Source organism: Coloeus monedula (genome assembly GCF_965178545.1).
Source record: "Coloeus monedula genome assembly, chromosome: 2".
Lineage (NCBI taxonomy): Eukaryota > Metazoa > Chordata > Aves > Passeriformes > Corvidae > Coloeus > Coloeus monedula.
In genome coordinates, this window is record NC_138782.1 from 62355987 (window position 1) to 62383672 (window position 27686).

Below are 27686 nucleotides of genomic sequence, written 5' to 3' on the forward strand. Positions count from 1 at the left end.
ATACAGCCTAGATAATAGTGTCAGCTTTGAGCACGAGGTGGCATGTGGACATAGCTTGAGCTACTTCTCCAAATCATTTGAATGGAAATATTGGATTAGTTAACCTTGTGTCAGGTCTGTTAGTTAAATAAACCCTCCAACTGTTCCCGACTGAAGGATGCATAGTTGTGACTGAAAGATGCTGCTGCTTTTCATTAGAATTTTGTCAAACATACCCTGCTAACATAATGATTTTAAAATAAAATGGTTTATTCGATGGAAAAAGGATAACAAGCAGAAAATTCACAGCCTTTTCTTTTCACAGGGTGCTTCAGCCCAGTAGGAAATCCTCTTAGTCAAACACTATTGGGTAGACTACAGACGGTAAGGAATTCTCTTTTTGCATTTTTTTTAAATTGACGTTTAACTATAAAATGTCATTATTCACAAGTTCTCATTGTAGAGACGTGGGTTTTTTTATCCTGTCTTTATTCAAAAAAGAGGTATCTTCAAACCAATTGTCTACATGGCCAAATTAGTTTATGCTGTGACCAGCTGCTAGTGAGATCAGATATCTGCAAATCAAAAGCTTTATATTTTTTTCATGATTACTTTTACTTATTGTTTAGAAATAAATAAGATAAAATCACACTCCTGTGTTTTTTTATTTTTACTAAGAAAACAGGCATTGATAAGTAGCTGAGAGAAAAGCTAAGACAATACCTCGGAATTAAATTCTCTTTGCAGCACCATGTTTTCATTGTTTACTCATACTTGTAACAAGTGAAATCACAGCTATCCTCTGTTTACTTAATTGCTTATCTGTTAAATATTGATTGTAAACTTCTACTAATTATATTCGTTCTTCTCTTTGTTTCTGGTTTCCTGATCACCATAAATAAAATAAAAATCCAACAGAATCTGTAAATGCCATTAATTGCAACTATACATTTGATGAACCTGTATTAAACACAAAATGTGTGGAGAAACTAGTGAAGAAAGATCAAGTGGTGCTTCTGAATACTGAATGCATTTGTGTGTCTATGAAGCTGGGCCTGTTGTACTGGAGATGTTAATCCTCCTACACCCATGGACAGAATGCCATGGTTTAATATTCTGTTGTAACTGCACCTATTTTAAGTTTTGAGAGAAATGTTATAAATGAACATAAATTAACTTGGGTAATTTATAGCTGTTTTACAGTTAATTTGGGGTTTTGTTTGGACTGCTTTAGGATTTTTTGGACCTACCTTTTTTAACAGAATCTGTTAAGACAGTTGTGGAAAGCTTGTAAGGTACATAGGATTCACCAAGAAATTTTGAAAGCATAGTTTTACATTGCAGTTGTATTAGTTGCTAAATGATTCCTGTTTTAATGTTTTCAAACTTTTAGCCATCAATATGTAATTTTTTAGGGAAAAATATAAATTGTTCAACCAGTACTATAGTGTTCTCCACCACAGCAATCTTGATAAACATTTGCAGGATCAACTGTTTTGTGAAATGCTAGGTAGCAGCTAATTTAAAATAGTTTTTTCTGAGAGGGCTAAATTAAGGTTTTGAATATATTTGTTACTTCTTCTATTATAAATGCATTAATACATGTAAGTGCAGGTTAATTGAGTAATTAGTATCAAAACCTAGCATATTTAGAAATGGCAAAGTAGTTGAAGAGGTTTTGAATCATTTCAGGAGTTGGAGTATTTCACATGCTTCTGAATTGATCTTTTTCCCTTGTTTCTTTTCTCTTTTTTTTTTAATCCTTGTAGGTTTTACTGCAGCAGCTGTGTTTGCATTTCTGATTTCTGTTTGTACATTTCAGGTTTCAGTAAAGTGCAGCCTGGTGCAGTTTTGGTCCTTTCTTTGTCTAGGCAAATTATAGATTCCCATGCTTATTGAATATTGCAGGACTGTAATCAAATCAGGATTGTTGTCATCTGAAGCCTAAGGAGCTGTACAGCGTCTCCACACAGATTAATTATGACTGAAGAAGAGTGTATCATTCTTGCCAATTGATACTTTTAGCATAATTTTAATTTAGCTAGTAATACTAATATTTGTACTTCTGTTTCTCATAGACTAAATTTGTAGTTAGGTGTCCCGAGCTAGCACCTGCATTGGACCAGAGGATGAGAACAGAATACAAAAGTGCTAACAGTATTGAGCTGCTTTCTTTTAAGCCTCATCTTATTTAGCATTTAATTTAAAACTTCACTTACTGGAATAAAGAAATTGCATAGCATTCTTAGGGGAGGAGACAATTAAGTAAATTTCTAACCCATGGGTTCCTAAGGAAAAAGGAAAACAATGGAGCAAAATCTCAGATTTATTCTGTAGAATTTTTAAAATGTTTTAAATATTACCTTTTAAGCCAACCAGGGGTTTTCAATTAAGCTCTGTAAGTTAATTTCTTACTTTTTCTCCTTAAAAGAAACCAAACCAAGAAACCACCATAAACCAAAAGCTGCAGCAAAACAAACCCCCGAAAGGTAATAGTCTCAGAATGTTGGCTATTACACAGTGAGGCACAGATTGGCTAGACAGACGAGAGAAGCTGTAACACACATTTCTTGTGTCTTTTCTGGGATGTTTGCATATGTAATATTCCCAGTTTCTCTTCCATTCTGGCAGATAGCAGCTATGGGGAGGTGGAGTGGAGGGAAGCAGTGCTGCTGTCAAGGGTCCAGGAAATAGATGTTTGTCCTTCATGTCCCTGAGTCTGTCGCTAATGGGAAAAGGAGGGAGGGTGGCTTTGGCCCTGTGGGCATACACACTGGGGTTCACCTCGGTATGTGTAGTGTCTGCCTAAAATTAATCTTAGAAAAGCTTTTTTTGCAAGTGTTGTTATTAAGAGTTAATTAAAGTGGGACTTAATCTGTATATTTATTCTGTTACAATGAAGAATATCTTTACATATAAGGAGGAAGCATATGAAACTAAATGAATCATTAGACTCTACATTTTCCAATATTTCCTTCTTTACATTTTGATATTGCAGTAATTGAAATATATTGGTTCAGTAGTAGAAAGGAAATGCTGAGATTTTTACAGAAAAGGCAGCAATAAGATACATCTATTGTTCTTACTCAGTGCTCCTTCTCCTAAGGGAATGAGTGCTATCTAATGCCCAAATCCTGTTGGCCGCTATACATCTGCATCAAAAAAGCAAAACCTCCATTTGAGCAATCACAGAAACTGACCCATAAAAAAGAAGCTGTAAACATTTTAATTAGGGCTATTATCAGGAATCAATAAAACTTGGCACAGCAAGGTATCAGGTTACTCTCACTTACAGTATTCTCTTTTGTATCAGCGTCTTGAAACATTTTTGTTTGGTTTGAGCTAGAAATGTCAAGGGTACCTAAGTGGATCAGTCATGGATAACCAGTGTGATACTCCATGGTCTAGAACTCTGCATCAACTGATGGATCTATTTATCTTCCACTGAGGATGTTCCTTAATGCTGAAAGCTCCTAAGAGCTTTGTTCAACTACAATCAGTGTGACATGGCACACTTTTTCAGCAAGCATTTTGTTTCTGTTTCCCACAGATGGTCTGCCTCCCAAAAAGACGAACTCCTCGGAACATAGCTGTAGCCCCACATCTGTTTCAGTGCAAGAAAAGGATTAGCTAGTTTCCATCCTGCATGAAAAAAAGGATACATTAATATCGTATTAAGAATGATGTATTCATACCATTTAGTATGTCTGTTGCTTTTTTTAAATCCTGAAAATATGCCTTAATCTTGTGACACAGCATTTAAAAAATTATGTTTCTAAGCCGAAAGGCCGGTAGTTTTTATTGTGTTTCTTGTGGTGTAACTGGTAGTTGACACGACTTGAAGAACGGCATGGCACACCAGAGGCAGCTCTGCTGCCTTGCAGTAGCTGTGTTTGTGGTAGGCAGCCGTGGCAATTGCCCTGCACAGCTGGAGGTAGATGTGTGTGCAGCCAGTGACATACTCAGAGTACCTCTTTAAGAGGCACCTCTTTGGATTGTTGTTGCCTTAAAAGTTTAAGGCAGTGTCTGAGAACATTCAGCATAGTCTCAGGGTGACTCATAGATTTTAGCTTGTTATTTCCACACAGCTTGCTCTGTTCAAGCTGTTCTCGAGTGTTTGAGAGCCACATAAATACTTTATTAAAAAAAGAGAGAGACAGATTGAGACATAATAATGGGGCAATATGAGTACCTGAACTAGATACCTAAATAATACTCCTAATAATTCTGATGAATCATTTTTGAGCAACAGGAGGCACTCCCATCCCACAGGCTAAGCACATTGCCTGCACAGTTCTCTTAACCTTGAGAATGGAAAATGAGAATTAGCTGAAACCTGTACTGCAGTGCTAACTACCAATAGACCACTGAACAAGCTCTGTACTCTGAACTGCAGCTCCACCAGTCTTTGTTCAAAATTTGTTTATCAAATCAGGCAGTTACACTTTGTTTTTTCCTTCTGTGCATGTACATAATTATTCAGAACTCTTTAGGTGGTAGGCTTAGATATTTGGGTAGATGATAAAAAATGAGTGCAACTGTTCACTTTTGTACTGAGTTCATCTGTAATTGCTGTGTGTGTCTGTAACTACTGAGACAGTACCAAAACAATCTGGAGACTGGATGGAGTTCAGGACAGTCAGTGATTTCTTTCCCATATGGGATAAGTTCAACTAAATTATTAAAACAACACTGAGGGCAAGAGTCCCTGTTTTAAAGAATGGCATTTATTCTACTGAGGATTTGCAAGGATTTTCTCTGTAATTTGTAATGATGTTCCTAGGACCACCATAATAAAAAAAAAAAAACCAAACCAAACATTGAAAATAAAAAGAACAATACATTTTAGATATATTTTTTAAAAGCAGAAGTAAGATAAAGAAGTTCATGAAAAAGACAGATAAAGGAATGGCTGTAAAATATGAAAAAGATGAAGTATGTTGGATTAAAATTTTCAAATTAAAAGAGTTATAACGCAGTATATCTGTTAGAGGTGGAAATGTTGACTTCACAAAGCACATGTTTGACTCTTCTAAAATATTTTAATTGCTGTGTAATATTTCTATTCTGTATGGTAGCATGTATCCTTTGATGCACACAAAATTGAGGGGAAACTGGTTTCCCTTTGTGAAGATAGACCATTGGAAAAAAAAAAAGTAACACCAGCAAAGGACTTCCAGCTCTTCCTTTTTGTTTCCTAGTTTGTCGTTCCTCTGCTAATTTTAATAATTTTTCTATTCTAAATCTTCTTTCAGTTTAAGCATTCTATTATTTTACAGAAATTAATTTTTTTTAAGGTGCAGGCTTATCCTGATTATTGCATTATATACCTACGATTCTTTTGAATTCATTGAAAGTCTGAAGAGCAAGTGGTAAGGATAGAACAATTAGAATCAAATGGAAAGTATTGGTTATTAAGACCAACCTGAAATTCTTCATTATATGAAAGTGGCATCTTTTGCATACTGGTTCAGAGGTAAAGTTCACTGCAACAACTTCTTAAATGTCTGCTGTAGTGTTTGCAATGCAAACAAGCTTGGACTGCATAGTCATTAGCCCAGTTGTGTCTTTAATGCGGTGTACATACTTGAAAAATTTAATATCTTCTTCTAAACATCTACCAGCCAATAGCCAATATTACTCAGTGTTGCTTAACATCACTGCTGCTTTTTCTTTTTTATAAAAAGCATTTTGTTGCAGATAATTCTTACTGCCTTACAGGAGAAATGAAAAACAATTGTAATTTAGCAAAATGTTTCATATTAAAATTTACAATAATTTATTCTTCTAGAATTATGACAGCCTGACTGCGTTGGGAGTGGGAGGAGGAAACAGTTGTCCACCCGGGCAAGAGACAGTAAGTATTATGTAATTTTTTGCAATATGTTCTGTACCTGTTATGCTGTATCTGCTTTAGAAAGCATGCCCTTTTTTTAGCATGATCCCAAGGACATTATTTTTCCTACTGTAGATTTTGTAATTCTTACAAAGACGTTCATAGCTGGATAACTACATTACTGCTGGGTTTATATCAATCTTGAAAAATAATTTCGTAAAATTTTGTTGAATATAGATTTTTTTATTTTTTGCCTGGACTTGGACCCAAATAGAATTTGACAAATTTTTGAGTGTCACACCAGAAGTAAGTCCACTGCTTTAGGTGTAATTGTGAGTGGTTTACATTCTTCTTTGGTTCTGAGATGCATTTCCTATATCCTGTTACGGTCATTTTTCTGATCATATGTCAACAGAGAATATAGTGGCAATTTCAACATTTTATTTAAATTGTCAGGCTTACTAAACGAGTTGTATTACAGGACACATTGGTATATTAATTTCTTATTTCAGAGAGGCAGACAGTGGAACTTGCTTAAATGTTTTGAACTATTTGTGGCAGTTTCCATGTGACTGAATTTTTGTAATTTTTTCAAGAAAACACAAAATTTGCACCAGAAGTGTCTTACAAAAGATACTGCAAAACCAAGTGGTTGTTGCTCTGCCTTTCATTGTTCTTCGTGCTGCCAAGTAATTAATGTTGCATTCCTACATTCCTTTTTGGGTTTGGGGTTTTTTTACTGTAAGTGACCTCATGGTTTTTCATGAACTTGTCGCTTAACTGAAGTGGGCACTGTTAGAGCACCTCTTACTGGACATGGTGCTCATTAGTGTGGTTTAGTTTGGTTCTGTTCTACAGTTCATATTTCTGTACTGCCAGCATCACCAGTAATTACTGTTAGCTTTCCTAATGCAGGGAGGAGAGTTATGATAAAGGACATTTCATTGTTTAGCTTCTTTATGTAAATTCAGGACTGCTGAATGCATATTTGAGTAAGTTTCCTGTCTACTGAAAACTGTGGTGATACTAATTCTTTGGTGCTGACCATCTCACAAATTGCCACGTAAAATTTACAGTGGTAGAATCGTTTCCATCTTTTCCCATTCATAACTGATTTAATCTGTTTAATTGGTGGCATGGAATTATGAAAATGCAAGTGACATTGGCTATATTTTTACACACACAACTCCCAGGTCATCTTGCTCAAAGCAGAAATACAAATATAAAGAGCACTGTGGAATTCAGCAGTCTGAAAATTTAAATGCATGCATGAGTAATAAAAAAAGTAATGAGTAATAAATAACTTTGCTGGCTCCTTCAATTCTGTTAACCCTCCTATTGCTCCTAATGATCCCCATTTCTGACCTCCACTTAAAATTTTGTAGAGAAATATGAGGTGAAGATTGTAGGTAGGGAAGCAGCACTCTGTGTGTAAAATAGGTCATAATTTTGCTCTTCACTTGTGATGAGGGAAGTGAGCAATTCCCTTATTTTTTCAGTTTATTTGTTTTCCTTTCGTGCTTTTCTGCTCAGAGTTCACTAGGACAGATTTTTGTTCATAGGGCATAGGAGATAAATAAGAAATTGTACTTGGTATTTTCATATTCAGGGTAGAAATCAGGCTTCTAGTAGTTTATTATATGCAGTATGCATAGTGCTGATGACTCTTAGTACTCTTGTTCATAAAAGTATAGCTGCACTGTGTTTCACTGTCAAATAAATTCATTACATGAAATGTAATATAAATGTATTTTTGCAGGAATTTATAAAATTGTATATCCAAATGCTTATTTCTGAGCAAAACAAAACAAAAAAAGAAAAAATGGAGTGATCAAAGCAAAAGTTTTCAATGTCTTTTTGTATTAAATTTTTCCTTGGTTAAAGCTGTCATACTGTTGAAGTATTTATTCAAACACATATGCTTCATGAGCACACAGAGAATGGGATCTGAAGGTGGTGTAACAGTTCTGAGAAAGTGACTGTATGAAGCTTTTTTTTTTCCCTTTTGCTTCACAAGCAAATTGCTTATAAAACTAACAGCTGCTGTTTTGAAGCTAATCTTAGTGAATTCAATGTTCTTAACCATTTCTGCAATCCCACAGTCCTTTATCTTGCCTCTCCTGCTGCTTTCCCACCACCCCTGATCCCATTAGCAAAACTTGAGGCAGCCTCAGCTTTTACCAAAGTGGAGCTTTGGTTTCAGCTGCTTTTCTGCAAGAGGAAGTGAATGTTGCGCTTTTTTCTCTGTGGCATGGTTGTGATAAAGCTGTGGTGCTCTTATCTCTCTTTTAGGTAGTGGCTCTTTATGACTACACAGCGCATCGATCAGATGAGCTAACCATCCATCGCAGTGACATTATCCAAGTGTTATACAAAGATAATGATAACTGGTGGTTTGGCAGCCTAGCAAATGGACAGCAAGGCTATTTTCCAGCTAATTATGTGGCTGGTGAAAGTAAGTTTACTGCTGTCTTCCTGGTATACCGGTGTGGGTTTAACTGATGCTCCAAGATTTTACCATGCTGTTCTGCTTATTGTTCTGAAGATAGGAATTTATGTAGTACACACGTGGCATAATGATGACTTATTGTGGTGCAAAAATTGTGTAAAGTTAGCTAACCATTGCACTTGGTTAAACATTCCAACTTATGGAATAAGTCAGCTTATTACTGACTTAATTATTTGTCAGCTGGATTGATCCCTTGTCTCTTCTAGCACAGAGCCACCTAATTCAGGCCCAGCTTGGCAATGTTTTAGGACACACCAGAGCATTTCACAAACATCTTGGTTTTCTCTTAGGCAATTTCCATTAGATCTAGCTTTCGTACAGACTCTTAATTTTTCCCCTGCTCTAATGGAAAATGTTCAGTTCCCAAATAACTGGATTTCAGTATAAAGTTTTAAAAGAATGGTAATGGTTAGATCTCACATCTGAGCATTGAACTTGCTGCCAGGTTCTTTTCATTAAAACCGTTTCAATTAAACTGATTACAGACAAACCTAGATGAATCTGAACAAATAACATAGGAAGCAATCCTACTAAGTCCACTGCTATAAAGATGCTCAGTGTGCTGGCAGTTGTAAATATTCAGCTTGTGGACACAGCATGTGGTTGCATAGTACAAGAAATTATTTGCTTTCCTAAACTATCAAACTATCAGTTATACTGGTATTTAGAAATCTTTTAACCCAAAATTTCTCAAGATGGTTTCCCCCATTTTTTAGTTCCTCCCTATGTCTTTAAAGTGAAATCTAGTATTTAAGCCTCTTTTCCTAAAAAAACACTTGCAGATAACACTGTTCTCACTTGATGAAGTTAATTAGATTTACTATGCCCTTCCCTTTTGCCTTCTCCTTGTACATCCATTGCATTTTCTCCTGCCTTTCCTCCTTGCAATAAAACCCAGAGAGAAGTCTATAGGAAGAGTCTTCAGTGAAGGCCTTAAAAAATGTTCTGAAAAACAAACAACAACAAAAAAGTAAACAAAATTTTTGAGGCAGTTGTCCAACTGTGAAATAAAATCTCTGGTATATAATTTGCTATTTCAGTTTGTGATCATCCTATTATTGAATCAAAAGAAATGTGTATGATACATTTGTTACGTATCACCTGCTTGCTAGCAGTATGGACTATGTTCTTAGGTAAATGTTTGAATGCCTTTATACAATAATGAACATATAAATCACATTTAAATCTAAATTTATGAGTATAAATAAAGGTTTATGGGAGAATTTTCATAAATTCTCGTACAACAGTTGCCTTCAAACATTTTTCACCTGTTTTAGTTCACATCCTGTTTTTGGTTAGATTGTAATGTCATGGTGGTTCACATAAATTCTTTCATAGCTCTAATAATGGAGAATTATGGTTCCTCTTTTCAGAAGAATATGAAGAACAGCCTTCAGGATTAGTGCCAGATTCTGCTCCTCTCCTACCAGAAGGACCAACAGAAGCAGAAGAAGGTTCTCTGACTCTAGATAAGGTAATAATTTGAGAAGGAAGGATTGTGTAAGTAGTGGTAGGTTATGTCTTTTGTGTGCCACATGGACTGTGTTAATTTTTGATGCTTTATGTAAAAATTTCTCATGTGTACTTCTCATTCCAGGCAAGCAGGTAGATTTTCAGCAGAAGTTTAATATTCATCTTGTGTGGAATCAGCTGTTCCATCATGTGGCAATTAGATATTCTGCTTACTTGCGCCATTGTAATGAGTGCCAAATCTTCCATTGACCCCAAGTTTACAGAAGTTATGTGTGCATAAGCATTCCTGTTTCTGTGATTTTAGTTAGTCAGAATATACAGTATGTACAGAAGAACAAAGAAACAGGGCCCAGTTTTCAGTCCAGGAAAAAATAGACGTTTGATGTTTACCTCACCTTTAGAGATTCTGCTATGTGCAAAGCAGGCCAATTGACACTTACTTCTCCAGGAGATTAGAAACTTTGCATGCTTATGTTTCCCTTCTGTGAAATAAGACTGATGATTGTCTTAAAGCATGGGATAATTTCTAGGAAAAAAAGTAATAAAAAATTAGTTCAACAAGTGTTAGAATTTAAGAAATTTTTATTTTGAAATGTTTGTATCCTTAATAAGTGTGCTTTCCACAACTGTTCGTTTACTGAAATGGTACTAACACAACTACTTAAAAAGTGGTGTTCAGATTTCTTTTAAATTATTTGACTTTTCCATGTACTTTTCTAAAATTGAATCCAGTATTTTGTGTCTGATTTGGAAAACTCTGAACATATTCTATGTTGCTTAGTTACAACTTTTGGGGACTTTTTTCTCAGATAATTGATCTATTCTTTGCTCCGTAGTGTATAGAATCATAGAATTATTTAGGCTAGAAAAGACATTGCAGTGTTCAAGGTTAAAACACTCAAGGCTATTTCTATTGACCTTTTTTATGCAGCTTCTGTTTTTAGTCAGTGAATATAGAGAGGTAGCATTTAATAAATTATAGAGTACAGATTACTCACTTGGTGATCTTGTTGAAGCCAGCTGCCTTCTTGAAGCCAACTGCTATAAATCGAATTACGAAGTGTTTTGTTCCTAACTATACTTGGAAAATGGAATAAATCACTAAACTGAATAGTAATAATTAATCTGAAGTATCCTTTACCTCTCTGTAGCTGAGAAACTCCTAGCCAAACCATTGTCCAGGAAAGACAAGGGTGCATTACTTCTAGATGCTTCTGTAAAGGCAGACTAGAATAAATATGGAAAAAATTACATTACTGAAGATTTCTTTCATTAATTGTCTACTTTGCTAGAGGCAAGGAGAATATCCCAGAGGGAATATGTTGTTATAATCACCCAGTTTCACTCATATCTAGATTAGAAGAGAGACAAGTGCTACTGTTGTTAGACTTGGTCATTGTTATCCACATCTTTTTTTCTGTTTTAATCTGGTAGGAATCTAGTAAATTTACTGTATCAAAATACTTTTATGTACACCAACTACAGTTACTAACATTTGCAACCAATACTTGTTATTCAGCTTTGTGAGAAGCAACATTTAATTAGTTTTGATTGCTTAGAATTTCTCAAGTGTCTGTGGTTGACATACTTTTCTAACACTAGTTTTTGTATTACTAGTAGTACTTGTTTTAGTAACACTCAGTTTTAATAATGTTTAATTCAAATGCTCTTTACTCAAATTCTGCTTGTACCTTGAGTTAAATTAACTGCATATTAAATAATTAGTTGGAATTTTGTAGTAGTCTATATAGTACCTACAGATATTCAAAGGATATAACTAATCAAATGTACATTAACAGTCCAAAACCAAGAAAATACAATAAAATTGCTTTTTATTTTGCACAGCAGCCAAAGGCACTACAAAATCATAAAGAGTCCAGAGGAAGGTTATGAAACAGGTCCTGGGAAAAATTATATCATATATTATTAATCGATAATAATATAATATCTTGTATTATTATATAAAATCCTATAATTTATATAAAATTATTGGATTTATATTAAAATTATTTAAAAATTATATATTAAACTGGCAAAGAATGAGCAGTGAAGAGAGTGTACAAAGTAGTACCTGATGTGAAGTCAGTGCACTCTTCTTTCTTTTATTTTTCTTTCCTTCTGCTGTTAAACAAGATCAGGGAGCATTAAGCTGGAATGGAACACATCTACTATCAGTAGAAGGAAATTTTTGTTTAGGCCATGCTTAGTTACCCTGGTGAGCTCAACTACTACAAGACACTCTTACATGAGTACGCTTAGGGATTAATTGCTTTAATAACACGTTTTAGGCTGAGGTAATGGCTGAGATTTCAAAAGCATCTGAATGACTGGGAAACACGATGTGGAGGATTTATTTTAATTTCAAGTCACATCAGGACCGTATAAACCATCAAGAAGATAGTGAGTTGAATCAAATGATGACTCAAATCTCTGTAAGACTTACGATGCCTTGAAGTGTAATAGGTTTACAAAAGCTGCAGAGTTCTGCATAGGAGAAATAACTTGTCATTCAGCTATTTGCCAGAATGAATGAAACTTGTGCAGGGCTTTGGCTTTAGGCAATTTAGGCAGAGGCTTCTGAGACAAAACTGCTAAGGTGACCACTGAGGGGGCTCATCGGTTATGGCAGTTCCTGTCTTGCAGCAGTGACACAGCAACTCTTCTTCCTATTCCTTTCATTTTTTTTCATTATAAGACTCAATGAAGGGAAATGCCAATTTCCTTTATATGGGAAATAAGAAAAACCATTACTTTGTAATACTCTGTGTTTTGTGTTTTTTGGTTTTGTTTTTTTGTTTTTTGTTTTTTTTTTTGCTTTGGAAGAAAAGCTTTAATTTTTTTAATCCAAAAATATTTATGGAGTAATTAAGTTGTTGCTTAAATTGTTGACACAAGCAGGAAAATATAACTTAATTTTTTGATTGTGTTTGTTTTTTGGACACAGACATGTTTTCCCAAGTTCTTCGTTATACCTAGGTCTGCTATATTTATTGTTCTTTCTGGGTGTCTTTGAGGATTACTCAAATGTTTAGCACTGTTAAGACTGCAAAACAGTTACTATGAAAATCATCATAGCAATTACTTGTGAGATTTTGCTACCATTCAAGACTAAATAAGCACTTAAAATATTGACTATGACTACGGTTTTAATTACTGAGAATACCAGATAGTCTAATTAAAAATAGTTTTCCAACTGCAGATATTACACATGCATATCTAGCTAATCGTCAGAGCTTTATGAGTGAATAAAGTGGAATTATTAACATTACAAGAGGGTGTAATACTTAAGATCCAATATTAATCTTTGTAAATAATTTTTAGAAAAGCTTTAGTTCAAAGAACTTTCTTTCAAAATACTTTCTACCATCAGTTTTGCATTCATAACATAATAATTTTATGCAAACCTTGTTTTCCTGCCTTATGAGTTACTTAACTCCTAAGCCACAAAATTAGGTCATAATCATCTTTAATTACAACATGCATGTAAACTGACAATAGAAATTTCATGGAGTGAAAGTCTTGCTGCACTGATGAAGAATTCCAAGAAATAGAGATGGATTTATCATCTGGCTGCTCCAGTTAATGTGTTGTTTTCAAGTTCCTTAAGATGAAGGACAGGAATTCAGATAGGGTTCTATTAGAAACCAGAATGTGGGGTTTGCAAAATTTTGGCCAATCAGAAACATTTCAATGTCAATAGAGTGTCCTTTTTTTTTAATCAGAAATTTTCTGCTGGCTATAAGATCTTGCGAACATGCTTTATAATTCAATGGCCTGCCACTCACTACATGAAATGCAGGTAACTGGATTCTGACTATGAAGTATGCAATTCCATGTTACATGAGAATAGTAGGAAGTAGTAATAGAGAAAAACAAAACAGTCAATTTAAAACTTCCATTAAAAGTGTAAGAAAGTATTCTTTCTGGTACGTTTATCTTCGGAAAACAATGCCAAGATGTAAAATAGAAAATAAAAGAAAAGGCTTACTGGCAAGAACCACATTATTGTTGCACAATTTGAATGATCTACCCAAAGGTCATCAAAACTTTGTTCCATGTATATTTAAACAAAGTTTGGGATTATCAGTGTTCAGAAAAATAATTCATGGTCTCACTCTTCTTCCCCTAGAGGAGGTTGTTGTCAGACTTTGTGAATACGTAGCCCAGTGTGCCTGAAACTAACCTGCCAAGCAATTGTTGCTTTTCCCCTGGGCTTGAGCTGTGGAAATGTGGGTGATTTTATGGGCTTAAAATTTATTTATTTAATCTTAAATTTTAAAAAGCATAGAAAACTTGTTCCATATTTCAAAAATAATAGCTAGAAATTTTTCTATTAGTTTCATCAAAAACTTCTGGTTTATAGTTTGTGCTTTTTCTATTTTCTCCATTAATGGTACCTTTCTTCAGGTTACTGGGGAACACTTCAGAGAATTATTATCTTTTAGGAAGAGGAGAGGAGAAATAGGAAGATGTGATTATGCTAATGAGGGAAACACTATGGAATTAATACAATGAAACTCCTGCAGTCAATAGAGCTGAAGACTTTTGACACACTATGGAATGTGTTCATTTTCAAGGTTCAGAGAGAGCAGATATGAAAAAAGGTGATATTCAATTGAATTAGAATGTATTATAGTGAAGTTCATAATTCTGAGCTTCATTCCTTGGTAATGTGATTACAGATCTCTCTTTCTGAAGGTATTGACATCTGGGCTGACAGAAACTGTGCTTTTCTAGAACCAGTCTGCAAAGCTGCTGTGTAGTCTTCCACATAAATTGTTGAATATATTATAAAATAGATATATCTTTACAAACCTACTTTTGAAGTAGTAATGACTTTGATTACTCTTTAAGAAATCATTCATCTGAAGGAAATGTTACTATGGCACCATCTATGAGGAATGGGCTATTTTTCTTAATCCTTACCCAACATTAACATATTTCAGCTTTTGAGTTCTTTAGTTTCCTATTTCTTGGTACTCTGTTTTTCCTTTAAAATGCAGTTTGTACTGTTTGAATTAGAATCATGAAATATGACGGGGTTGGAATGGACCTTAAAGATCATCTAGTCCCAATTCCCTCTGCCATGGGCAGGAACGCTTCCCACTAGACCACGTTGCTCAAGGCTTTATCCTACCTGGCTTTGAACACTGGCAGGGTTGGGGCATCCACAACTTCCCTGGGCAGCCTGCTCCGGTGTTTCTCCACCCTCACAGTAAAAAATTTCCTCCTAATATCTAACCTAAGTTTCCCCTCTCTCAATTTGTACCCATTATTCCTTGTCCTATCATTACAGGCTGTTGTAGTTTAGGAATGGTACTTCCCAATTCACTTCCCCCATGGAGGCTCTCCCGATCCACACACCCCTCTCTTGCTCCTGCTTCCTCCCCCGCTTTCCACTGTGCTGGGATGAAGTTGAGAATTGGAGGCACAAAAGGTGAAGATCGTGGGTTTTGATAAGAACAATTTACTGTAAACAGCAATGAGATAAGAAAATGAACAGCAACAGCAGTAATATTAATAACAAAAGTGTACAAAAGAGAGAGTGATTCACATCCAGAAATGCTCACTGTGGAGCCTGCTACAATAAGTTAGTGCCAGATGGCTTCCCCCCACCAAGTTTCTGACTGGAAGGAACACCCTTCTCCAAAAGTCCTTCTCCCCCTATCCCTGGCAATGATGTGAGGTCCTATCACATCTGGATCCTGGCCATGCCCCTCCCAGCTGTTGCACAAAATTTAAGCCTGCCTTGGCTGAAATCAGGACACAAAGAGTCCCTCTCCAGCTTCCCTGTAGGCCCCCTTCAGATACCAGAAGGTTTTATGAGGTCTCCATTCAGCCTTCTCCAGGCTGAACAGCCCCAACTTTCTTAGCCTGTCTTTGTAAGCAAGGTGCTCCAGTTCCCTTATCAACTTTGTGACCCTTCTCTGGACTTGCTCCAGCTCCAAGTGGGGTCTCACAAGAGCAGAGTAGAGGTGCAGAATCACCTCCTATGACCTGCTGGCCACACTCCTTTGGATACAGACTAGGATTTGTTTGGCTTTCTGGGTGTGAGCACACCCAGCTGGCTCATGTTGAGTTTTTCATCAACCATCACCCCCAAATCCTTCTCCACAAGGCTGCTCTCAACCACTTCTCTGCCCAGCCTGTAGGTGTGTCTAGGATTGCCACAACCCAGCTGTAGATCCTTGTACTTCACTTTGTTGAACTTCATGAGGTTTGCTTAGACCCAGCTCTCAAGCTTCTCAAGGTCCCTCTGGATGGCATCCCTTCCCTCCAGCCTGTCAGCTGCTCCTGCAAGTTGAATTACTCTCTCTTTAAGCATGTGTGGTGCTACTTTATTTGTAAACTGGTAGCTACGTGTTCTGTTTCAAAAATATTTATGGCTCTGTCTATAGTATTATTTGAGTCATTGAAAGAGAAGGTATCTGGTTTACAACCAAATTAATACCTGCTGGGGGAAAAAAGTAAAGGTGAAATTTCATGCATAGACATTTTCTGTAGGTGACTGGTCTGTTTAAAGATCAGAAGAATCAGACTGAGCCACTGAATTGGTCAAGCAGAACTAAAAATGCTGTTGAGTGACACATATTGTCTCAGGAGAAAGCTAACTTCTCCCTTCTCCATTTTTCTCCTTGGGTCCTCATAGCCTCTTTCTGAAGAGAATTGAACTATTTTTATGCAAATGTTGATGCAAAGCTGTGACCCCATATAAATTCCCAGAGCCCAAGGCTGCAGGACTGGAAACAGGTGTTCTAAAACATACTGTTTCAATCTCAAGTGTCTTTTCCCCACTCTTCCTCCTCCTTTTGTTATCCCTGAAAAGCTCATACAGTGGATTTCATTTCTGAGATGCAGTATTTGTTAGTGTTAAGCCATGACTACAGTTTTCACCCAACAGATTTTCCCTTTTATGCAAAAGAGAGAAATTCATGCCAATGTGTCTCTTGTATACAGAGCCACAGTGCTGCTAGATTCTCACAGCTAAGCTAATACTGTTAGATATAAGGGCTAGAACATGGTCAGTCTGATTTAGATAGGCTTGTTCTTTAAAAACGCTAGGGAGGGGGAGAAGCAATTTTAAGTTAATTGCATTTTAAATAGGAAGGTCAAGGCAAAAGAAGTACATGTAATTCTGCTAGCAAAGGCCTCTTCCAGTTGTTCATTTAATGGGGAAATGTGTGGACGGGTGCAGAATAGCAGGAAAGAAAATGATGAGTGTGGTGTGGTGTCACAACATTTCCCCCAAACTTGACTTGTTAGAACAGTTTTGACAGCAGACATTGGCATAGTTTTGGGGAGTTAAATACATGGCTGTGAATCTTATATCCATGGACTGCATAATTGAAAACAAAATACAAACCTAATACTGAGTCTAGTGTCCTAAAGACGCGTCTGAAAAGGCATCAGAGACATGTTCATTCTTGCCATCTGTGATCCAATGAATTTTTAATTAGATCAAGTTCTGTAGAAACAGCTTCTATGGGAGAGTTCCTCTGTAGGCTATAGAGCAAACTCATTTACTGTCATGGCTTGAATCATCTGAATAGATTTCCCACACCACTGTATTCTGTCCATCTACTTCTTAGTCTGCCAGAGAACCTCTGCAGACCATCAGTCTTAGGGCCAACTGTGCACAGCCTAGAGGAAAGCACTCCAAAGATGTAGACTTAGGATGAGACTTTGTCCCTAGTATTTCCTTTAGATGCCCTCTGCTTCAGGTTCTTTTAGAAAGTGTGTTCTGAAATACCTGATTGGTCCCACAAGTTGCACAATAAGGGTTTAGTGCTTGATTTACTGCTGTGGATTCTACAGCAGGGATCAGGAACTTGATATGCTTTTTGTGTATTTTGCTTTTATTTATATTGCCTAGGTTGCTTCTTGTGTTGCAAGCAAGAGAGAACTTCAGTATAAAATAAAAGAGCTGTAAAGCAAGCAAGCCCTTTAGGAAAGAAAAATACATATTTTCTTACAATTTCTATGATCATAAAGCTAAAGAAACTTGAGAAAATCCAAGCTTCTACAGTTGACATGAACTAATGTTCTCTTCTCCTTATGGTGGGCTGGATCTCACAAACGGGGAGAATTAGAACATAGCAGCAAAATTGAACACCATTAGTGGCACTCTGCAAAGGATCTCATTTTTTATACAGTGTTCAGTATTTGGTCTTGTGATCAGAAAAATATTCATAAGTATCTGAAACATTAGGGTGTTTTTCTTTAAAGCAAACACTGCCCTAGTAATACGATACTAGTATTTAAGCTCTGCGATCTGGATGAGAGTCATGGCTCTCACCATGCCTGTTCCAACATCAGCTTTACTGCATCTTAATACAGAAGCAGTGACGATAGTGCACAGCTGTTTGGAACTTCATGGGAGATCTGCTCAAGCATAGTAAGTGGTGGAGAGGTTTAGAAATGGACAAAGATTAGATCAACAGCCTCTTCAGCTCCTCCATACTCCAGCCTTCCCTGGATTGCTCCTTACATTGACATGTCCTTAGTGAGTTCCCAGTGTGTTCCCACACCTCCTTAGCCAAATACTTCCTGCCTTTTTTCCCAGCCTTCACTTCTTCCTCCTGATGCTGCATCCCCTTGCTTAACCAGCTCCTGCACTGCCTCTGTGCATCTGCCACTGTTCCCCTAGTTTCTTCAGTACTGCTACTTCTTACATCACTAGGATGGGAAAAGTAGGTCAAGGAGTAGGCTAAGAGGGACACAAAGGTGTGTGGAACAGACAAAAGGAGGTAGTGGGAGCGAGATCTGCTTCAAACAGATCTAGTATCTAGTTCCTCCTTTGTTACATGCTTGAAAGGTTGTAGGAATAAAGTAAGAAATCTGTCACACACAGTACTGTGGAGTGTTGGGAGTCCGTCTTCACAGACCTAGGAATTCTCATGAGTTGCCATGTGAGGTGAACGCAGCTATTTGAGTGTCTCCAATTGTGTGCTCTTCTTTCCTTGGTACTCGTACTAAAAAGCTGTGCTTTAATATATGAAAGGCTATGTGATGAGTTGCTTTTAAAACAGATCGTAAGAGCTTTCAGTTAAGCAGCTAAATTTAGTGGATACTTTAATCTTCTAACTGTAAAACAAGGATAATTTTGGGTGTTTAGGTGTCTGAAAGTATTAAAAATCTTAGTCTATTTTTTATAAGAGGTCAGTCTTCTGTAGTAGCACTTTAGGGAATTCTACTCCATTGTTCTTTGGAATGGTTCATATTTGATTATAGTATTAGTACAGTGAGAAGATTCTGTAATATTTACTCAAAAAGGAGGCTAAAAATGATTTGACTCATTCACACAGGATTTTCTGAAAAAGAATTTGTTTTGACTGCAAACAAAGTGAATTCATGATTGTGTATGGCAAGGAACCATGAGGTTATAAATGCTGAAGGAAGTATTAATTACTTGGAGTCATTCCCTTTACAACACTCCCTTGTATTTTCATATCAGTGGTATTATATTTCCTTCTTTTGTGTTTACTTTTACCATTTACTTAGTCTCAAGTTTATTACTGTATTAACGAGGATTTTGTGTGTGAAGTAGATGATTTTTCTTCCTAGTCTTGTCAATGCTACATTATTGTATTCTAATAGGCTGACTTTTGTCCAAACTAATCCAGCAATCTGTGTTTTTACAGCAGACTAATTCTAATGACTAATGTTTGAACATGGTTGTTGTGGGCAGTGTAAATGTATGAATTCAGTAAGTCAATGGGAGCTTGATCCTGTTTATTCTAAGTCAGTAGAAAATAATATTAAACTAATAAAATAACCTGTCCCTGAAGACTCAGGGAGGACACTCACATTTCCTTATGGGAATTCTTTAATTAAGTATGAGACCTTTTAGAATTAGAAGAGGTTTGTTTGTAGAGAGTTTGTTTGCAAGTTGTACTAATTACTTGGGAAATGAGAGAATTTACTTTTCCAGATTTGGGGAATCTTTCTAGCTCGGAATTACAAGGTCACCTGGCGTGATTTGAACTGCTTTTGAATTAAACTTGCAGGCTTAAAGAAGATAGGATTTCCTTGTGAAAACTATGCAATAAGAAGGCTTTTTAGCATTCTGCTTTTTCACTGGTAGTAGCACAAATAACAATTCTTTTAAGACAGTGTGTGTTTTAAGCTGGCTTCAAGCAGATTCATAACCTCTTGTTTCTACACATACCTGAAAACTTTCTTTTATTTGCAAGTAGCTTTTTTTTATAGCAGGGCACTGTTTCCTTGTTTGTAACCACATAGGAGTTAACATTTTATGGCTGATAGACATTCTTTTTCAAACGAGGTATATTCTCTCCCTATTCAGGAAGCTGGTGGGTTTTCTATGCACATGTGTTGGCCCCGTTGTCTGTCGTCTTTTTACCTTCCTGCTTTTTTTGTTTCTTTTACAGATGACACCAGTCACCAGTAAGTCAGGGGACCTAAAATTTATCTCCAAATATGACCCAGATAGAGACTCATCTGCAACACAGTAAGCAAGAAATGCTTAAAAAATTGCAGTGTTATTTCCCACCTGCTGTTTGAAAACTGAGAGAAATGTTGGAAGGGTTATTTTTTTTTTAAAGCAAAACAAGAAGTTAGCTTTTGGGTGATCAGTCAGAGAGTGCTTCACACCCAAAATGCGAAGGAAATAACAGTTCATATACATATGCACATCTCCATATGTATATGAACATAAAGGCCAAGGACTATAATGTACATAACAATCAAAACTCTGGGATATGTGGTTGTTCAGTGGCATCCCTTAGCTATCTATTAGGATTTTATTGCTGCAGACTGCAAACTATTTTTGCACCTTCTAATAATTAATTAACGTAAATTCCAAAGGGTTTTCACATTCTAAGAAGATGCCAGCAACACTTTTGATGTTAACACTTGCATTTTTTAAAAATCGTATCTCTGCGTTGTGTGAAAGCTGTAAGCAGATAAGCTCTCAGCATTTTGAACAAGAGCTTCCACAATATCTTTAGCTATTGCAACCATTTATGCTTCAAAAATTGATATTTGAAAATACTTCCCATGTTTGCCATTGTATGTGTCACCTAAGCAAAGTTATTTCACTGATCATTTTCCAGACTGGTTCCCTCCTCATATAAATAATCTGTGCATTATGCTGTAGATGCAGATACATACCTAATTTTAACCTGCCTTTAAATCTGAATTTTGTTTGTCCAGCTGTATCTAGATTTGAAAATAAATTGTGAGTGGAAAGTTTAACCCTCATGTACAATGAGAAATAGGCTGTACAACTACACATTGACAGAACTCAGTGTTGAATTTTGGGCACAACTATTCTGATAGCATAGACATTAAGGAAGGAAATGCTGTAAAAGCACAGTTACTGTGGCGGTTGACACAGTCTGTTAGAAGTCAGTATCAAAAATTTGGGATGACTCAACTCCATTGGTAGAACTTCAGGAAACAATTATTTTGAGTGACCTTTCCAGGGCATCCACTGAAAAATAGGGGACCCCAGATTTAAAGTGTGGAATCACAAATGATATAAGCAAATTCAAGAATTTTGAGTCATACCAAATACAAATGTTCACTTTAATGGAAACTAAGGGTATCCTGAGAATATGTCACACCAAAGGCATAGAGCCCCAAAATCACTTCAGTTACATTTCAAAAAGGTGAGAGAAGACACCTACATGCTTGAGTCAGTAGAATGTGCTCCCTCATCCTGAACTATAGGGAGCAGGAGCGTCATGGAGATTCCAGTCTGAATTCATGCATGCTCCATGTCATGGCACTTCAAAGCAGTGACCACATATACCAGGTTTTTTTCACAAAAGACTACAAGCTGTTAACTTATTTTGAGAGCTAGAAGAGAAGAGGATCCTCTGATACTGCTTATACCACTAGTTTGAAAAACTCTCAGTATTTCTGTTTATAGGTATTTATACAGCACAGATCAGATAATAAAACAGTTCAGAATCATGGCTACCTATTTTTCATTAAAACTCTGACTTTACTGTTAAAAAAAACATGACCTGCCAGGGCTCTGACTGGATTGTAGTTTCCTTGCTCACTGCAGTCAATGTGTCTTGAAATATCCTTAAAAATTTATATGCATGCAAGTATTGCCATCTTAACTGGAAAAGTTTTATATTTCAGCATCTAACAGCAATATCAACATGACTTGAGATCCAATCCAATCTGTACTTAAATAGTTGCTCCACCTAATACTATTATTTTCCTGGTTTCTGTGGAAATACACTTAATATGCATGTCACATTGACATATATGATATGAAATTTATTTACTGCATAATTCATAAGAATCAAGTGAGATGTGGTTGCCAAGTAGACACTTTCGATATGGAGAAGTGAAACTTTAACACCTGCACAACTCACTAAGCCAAATGAATGATTGCTGGCTTGCTTATTAGAACAATATTGTTCACTATGGCCACAATACCTGCTCTAAAAGAACATGAATGGCAAGTCCTTATAAAATGTCTATTTTTTGAGAATTTCTGCGTGGAAAATATGGTTTTGCAATAGGAAAACAAATTTTATACAAGGTGGTAGTAGACTTTTATCTTAGCCAAACAGTTAATGTGTCTTCTGCAGACTCTAGATGCTAAGTGTTTTTAATCTAAGTTTTGATGCATCATCACATCTGATGTTCAAATAATAAAAAGATAAAAACTGCTTCTCAAAATTAGAGTAGCTTTATATTGGAAATAGCATATTAACCTTACTCTTTGAATATTAATGATTAGCTGCTACTTGTCAGTGCAGCCATTATGTCCTTAGACATGTTCCCATTGTGTGGTTTTGCTGAGCTGCACTAGGTACTGCTCTCTGCATAAATTTACACGAGACCCAGCTGAACACTCGGTTTGGTACATTGGTACTTGTATCACTGAATAATTATGACTTTGTATCCCAATTTTGTCATGCAGCAGTACTTCTCAAATTGTTCTAGGAATCCTAACACAGAGGGTCTTAGACTCCAGAACCTTTTCCTTAGGATGTTCCAGTACTAGAGCTGCAGCAATCTGCGTATTCATAAGTGTACAGTTTAGCTTAAAAACACCTTCCAACTACAGGCAGATATTCATCAGTTCATTAACAAGGCTGATGTGTAAACGTTTTCATCTATAAAATCTGATTACATTAGGACAGTATCATCAACAGTGCAGCACTTGTGGAAAAGACACATTACATTCATCAGTCTCGATTCATCCATTTGCTTATGTGTTTGAGCCGCATTAAACATAACAATTCAGGCCATAAACCAAGACCCCTTTGTACTAGGCACAATACAAATTTTTAACAAAGACAGTACCTTCCTTTGAAAGGTTAGAGTCGAATAGAAAGTTGCAACTTCTGCCAAGAGTGGGAATTCATGGTGGAAGTGGTGTAACATCTGCATAATCCCTGCCGTCATGTGCAAGACCAGTTAGAGGCATTAACTGGGATACAGGAACTTGACTGATCCTTTTGGCACTGTATGAAGGCTGATAAGCATAAATAGACATTAAAGTGATTTCTGACTGTCCTCATTCAGACAAATTAAAATGGAAAAACTAATCTTATATACTTTGACTGCCTGTCTTACTCTTGTTGCATAAATAAAGCAGGAATGTCTCCTTAATTGTAAGTATTTTGGTGTCTGAGCTTAGGAAAGTAAAAAAAAAAACAAGTGCAATTGCTTTTATGAGAGGAGGAGACTGGTAATTTGTATTTTTAAATTACATCTGTTGTCTATTGATCAAGACGAGCTGATTTTTAAGATCATGAGCAGTTCTTTTGAAAGCAATGCTATGATAAAAAGTAGACTAGTGGAGTGGTCTCATATTTTGTCTTCATGGTTTTTCTGTCTTTGTTCTGCTGTGGAACAGTAGTTTTTGTAGTTGTTTCAGCATTGTGCTCAAGAGGGTAGGCAGACAATTGCTCTAACACATCAACTGTAGGTGGAAAAAGCTCTAAATTCGGGCTAACTTTGTGTTTCTTTTACTCTTTTTATATCCACCTTCCTCTAGAGGTACAAAGGAAAAGAAGAAAAGGATACAAAGGAATGAGAGAGAAAATCAGCACAACTTAATGAGTGTCGATACTCCTCTGTCATCAGTTACAGCTAATGGTGTTGAAAACGAACCTACATCCCATGGGGTGGAATTGAAGAAGAAGAAGAAAAAGGCAGCAAGAGGCTCAAACTTAGGCACAAATGGAAGGACAAATATTGCCTTTGAGCCCGAATGCCATGACGCAGAGGCATAATTTATTTCTGAATACTGGGGTGATGTTCATTAGACATGTTGAAGGCTGCAATTATGATCTCTCCTCTAGGACTAACAACAAACAAAGAAATTAAAATACTTAAATATGCAAAATGGTACCAGTTGTGACTCATCAATGGTGCAAACCAGTTTTGGATGACTTTTGCCCTGGGTTCCTTGAAATCAACAGAACTTGGAGGTTCAGCTCCTCACTGGACTGGAAAAGAACTGAAACTGTCAAATACCCTGTTTCCTAATTTGATATCTGATTAAACCTTCACTTAGGCATTTATGTGGGCTGTAGATCAATCCATTGGGAGCAGAGAATCAAGTGAAAAAATGTGGTCTAGAGCAAAACAAGCCCAACCACTACGTAAGTTATTAAATTAGCATTTTAAAGTATGCTTTAAGTAAAATAGAAGAGTGTTCAGAATGGTAAAAAACCAAAGGAGTGCTGACATTAAGGTGTACCTGAAAACATAAGCTTTTAAAAAATATTTTCCTGACATCTAATATCTGTTTGGACTGCATTTTGCAGCTCTGAAGGGAATTGTGGAATAACTACCTATGCAACTACACTGTCTTCAGTAGGACTACTTGTTCTTATTAAAATATATTAGTGTTGCAAATTCCAGGCAGTTATATTTTTCAAATGAGGTGTGCTGCACATAGTAAAGATTCACTGCAGTTTTGTCAGAGTTCCTGGCTGCTGTGGCAGCAGTCTTGCCAAATGTACTTTCTTTTGTCTGAATGAAATATTTCATATCCAACTGTGCTGTTTGTTTTACTTGTAGTCCTTATTCACTTGTAAGCATCATTAATCTATTTTTTTACTTGAGTATTGTTTTGTGAACTTTTACTATTGAATTCACTAATTATCTACGGTGTTAAATAATTTATATTTTATATTAAACAGAACACTTTCTATCAGTTAGTGTTGGTATTTTTTCTGGCTGATGATGTCCAGTTTATTTTTACTCTGCTAGGAAATTCTTTCTCCTCCCCCTCTGAAGCAATAAATAACATAAAATTAGAAAGCCCTTATTTAGTAGACAGGGCACTTGATTCCATTAAAAAAAGAAGTGAAAATAACAATGGTGGGCACTGATGTGTGAAATGCACCCAGATGCAGAGAACTAGTTGCTGTATATTGTAATACCTTCCTTGCACATGTTTTGAAGCCAGAAAAACCTGTAAACGTTTTTCTTTCTAGTAAAGCACAGCAGCAAATACTCTTTTTTTGGCCCACTGGTAGTTGTTATTTGCCAGCAGTCCTAACTTTGCTCTGCCTGGAGTATGTGCATGGAGCCCTGCCCTGAATGGGGCTTGCATATGTGTACTGGAAACTTAGCAATGTGTCTTTCCCCGGTCAGAGGTGGTGTAAAATTACCTTAGTCCTGGGGCTGCCTGATTCTGTCAAGACTCCCCACCTCCTATGTCCCTGCAGTGTGTTTCAGCTCATCATCCTGTGTGACATGTGGCATTTAGAGATTTTATAAAGAGGAAAAATCTTGACATCTTGCATTTCTTAAAATGTCCTGGGTCACGTTTAAAACAAGGGCAGAACGTGACATCAGGCTCCACGTCAGGGAGAGCTGAGCAGTAGCCAAGATCTGGGAGCTCATTGGAAAGCATTGTAAAATGTTAATTTGCCATTGTCGACACTGAAGACAGAAATAACACTTCAGATAAACACCACAGAGAGATGGTAGTTCTAATCAAAGGCACAGCACCTCCTTTCATGCTTGCGAACTAGGGCTCCAATTATGTTCACTGCTCTGAAGCTGAATAGAGCTGCTTTGCCACACTTTCCAAATTGAGAGGAGAGGCAGCAGTAGTGTCTTCCAAGGCACAGTTCCAAATAACAATTAAGCAGAAGGAATCAGATAAGAGCCAAACATGAAAATGCAGGAGTTGAAAATAAACTTTTCATAATGTTTATTTGTAATTGCAATAGCTTTTGTTTTGCTTCTATAATTTTTTTTCTTCCCTACCACATGGTTGGTTAGAGACTTCTATTCCTTTATACACAGTGTCACTGTGGTGCTAGTTTTCTGCATTCATTTAACAGAAAAGGAACAAAAATATCTGAAATTTTTAAAAGTCTATGATCCTTCGGTATTAAAATTAGAGCCTTCACCCTAAAACCTCTTTAACAAATTATGAGCATGGCACAATGGCAAAGACAGATTTTACCTTTTGTTCAGAAATATGACCAATACATTCATTTTAAGAAGAACTGCCTTTTGGTGTTAGTAGAGTCTTTATTCTTCAGACACTGCTGTTGGGATTTTAAATTTACAAAAAAGGATAAAACTTTTAAACAGTTTGGATTAGCATAATGATTTAAAAAGAAGTTTCCAATTTAAAAACTTTGTATAATTCTTGTTTCTGTGTTAATGCAATCTATATATTTTCTAAAATCACTTTACAGTGAATATCATATACATTTGCTGAATATTGTCTATGTACATAGAGGACTTAAATTTCAGTGGAAGACAAGAATTGCAGAAGGATTCAGATTGCCTACTGAAAATTTTCCTTTTTTTTTTTTTAGATGAAGCATTACGAGTGTCCTGCAAAATTTCTCCCTGAGCCATGACGTGTGAATTAAAATGCAAGAGTTACAACAGTCTCTGTGAGACTTCCTTAGAGGGTGACATGAGTTCATTACTGGAACAAACCAGATAAAATGTTGCTTTAAAAAGTGTGAATATTAGGTACTTATAGCTGCCTTGCAATAGCAGCGTCGTGGGTCTTTCATTGTTCTGGTGTTTGTAGGTTTTGTGTATGTGGTTACACCATACACTTGATATTATGTTTTTATGATATGGCAGAGATACCGAGAACTGTGCATAAATCAGCAATGCAGAAGAAAATGGATGGCCACGTTTTTCCTGTGTTTCCCAATAGCCATCAAATTGCATTTAGTTTTTTTCCTTAAAATAATTTGAGGAACAGACATCATAAAACATAATAAGTGTATTTGTAGCATCACTTAATTCAGAAGGCAGTAGGGGATGGATCACAGTCAAACAAGGGCTAATGAGAACACAGAGGAACATGACAACCGAAAGTCTCTGTTGACTAGTGAACTAAATCTGCCGGCTGGACGCAATTGTCTGATGGAGAATTGAATGTCAGGATCATTTAGGGTTAACAATGGCCCATTACAAGCAAAAGCAGACAGCTATGAAAAATAGCCGGCATGGTAGCCATTCTGCAGGGACTGTGGATGCAAACTTGATAATGAGGCACTTCATTCACTACATCCTTCTGCTCTAATTACTCAGGTGAATAGGAAATACTTCATTTAAGGCGGGAACAGACTAAGGCAAAAACACTTGTTTGGTAAACACAAAGAGTGATGGGGTTTTTTAATGATCCTTTTCCAGCACGTATGGAATTAGTATGTATGCAGTGCAACCTATTTTATGGATGTGGAAATTGGGTGGGGATAGAAGTACTTTCTGAGTAGTGGAGGGAGGCCAGGAAGATTCATGTAGAGGTTGGTACTCTGGGGTTTTTCCCTTAGCATTCTGTCCAATGTCCATACAGAATATTTCAGACAAATTAACTTATGGATGTACACCTGCACTTGTAAAAATATACTATGTTAGTTCAAGGGGGTTTATTGCTTGGAGTTTAGCATACATGCA

The 27686-nt window shown here is 36.4% G+C and overlaps 1 protein-coding gene across 1 annotated transcript in view; it reads left to right on the forward strand.

The window, feature by feature from the left end:
- The window catches only part of AHI1 (Abelson helper integration site 1), a 90017-nt gene extending 65185 nt beyond the window's left edge, over positions 1–24832 (forward strand). The window contains exons 20-25 of the mRNA XM_082302744.1: positions 305–363; positions 5771–5836; positions 8108–8270; positions 9698–9798; positions 20189–20268; positions 23791–24832. Of these exons, the coding sequence (XP_082158870.1) occupies positions 305–363; positions 5771–5836; positions 8108–8270; positions 9698–9798; positions 20189–20268; positions 23791–24028 (707 nt within the window). The 3' untranslated portion in view covers positions 24029–24832. The remainder of the gene's footprint in view (positions 1–304; positions 364–5770; positions 5837–8107; positions 8271–9697; positions 9799–20188; positions 20269–23790) is intronic.
- Positions 24833–27686: the final 2854 nt, after the last annotated feature.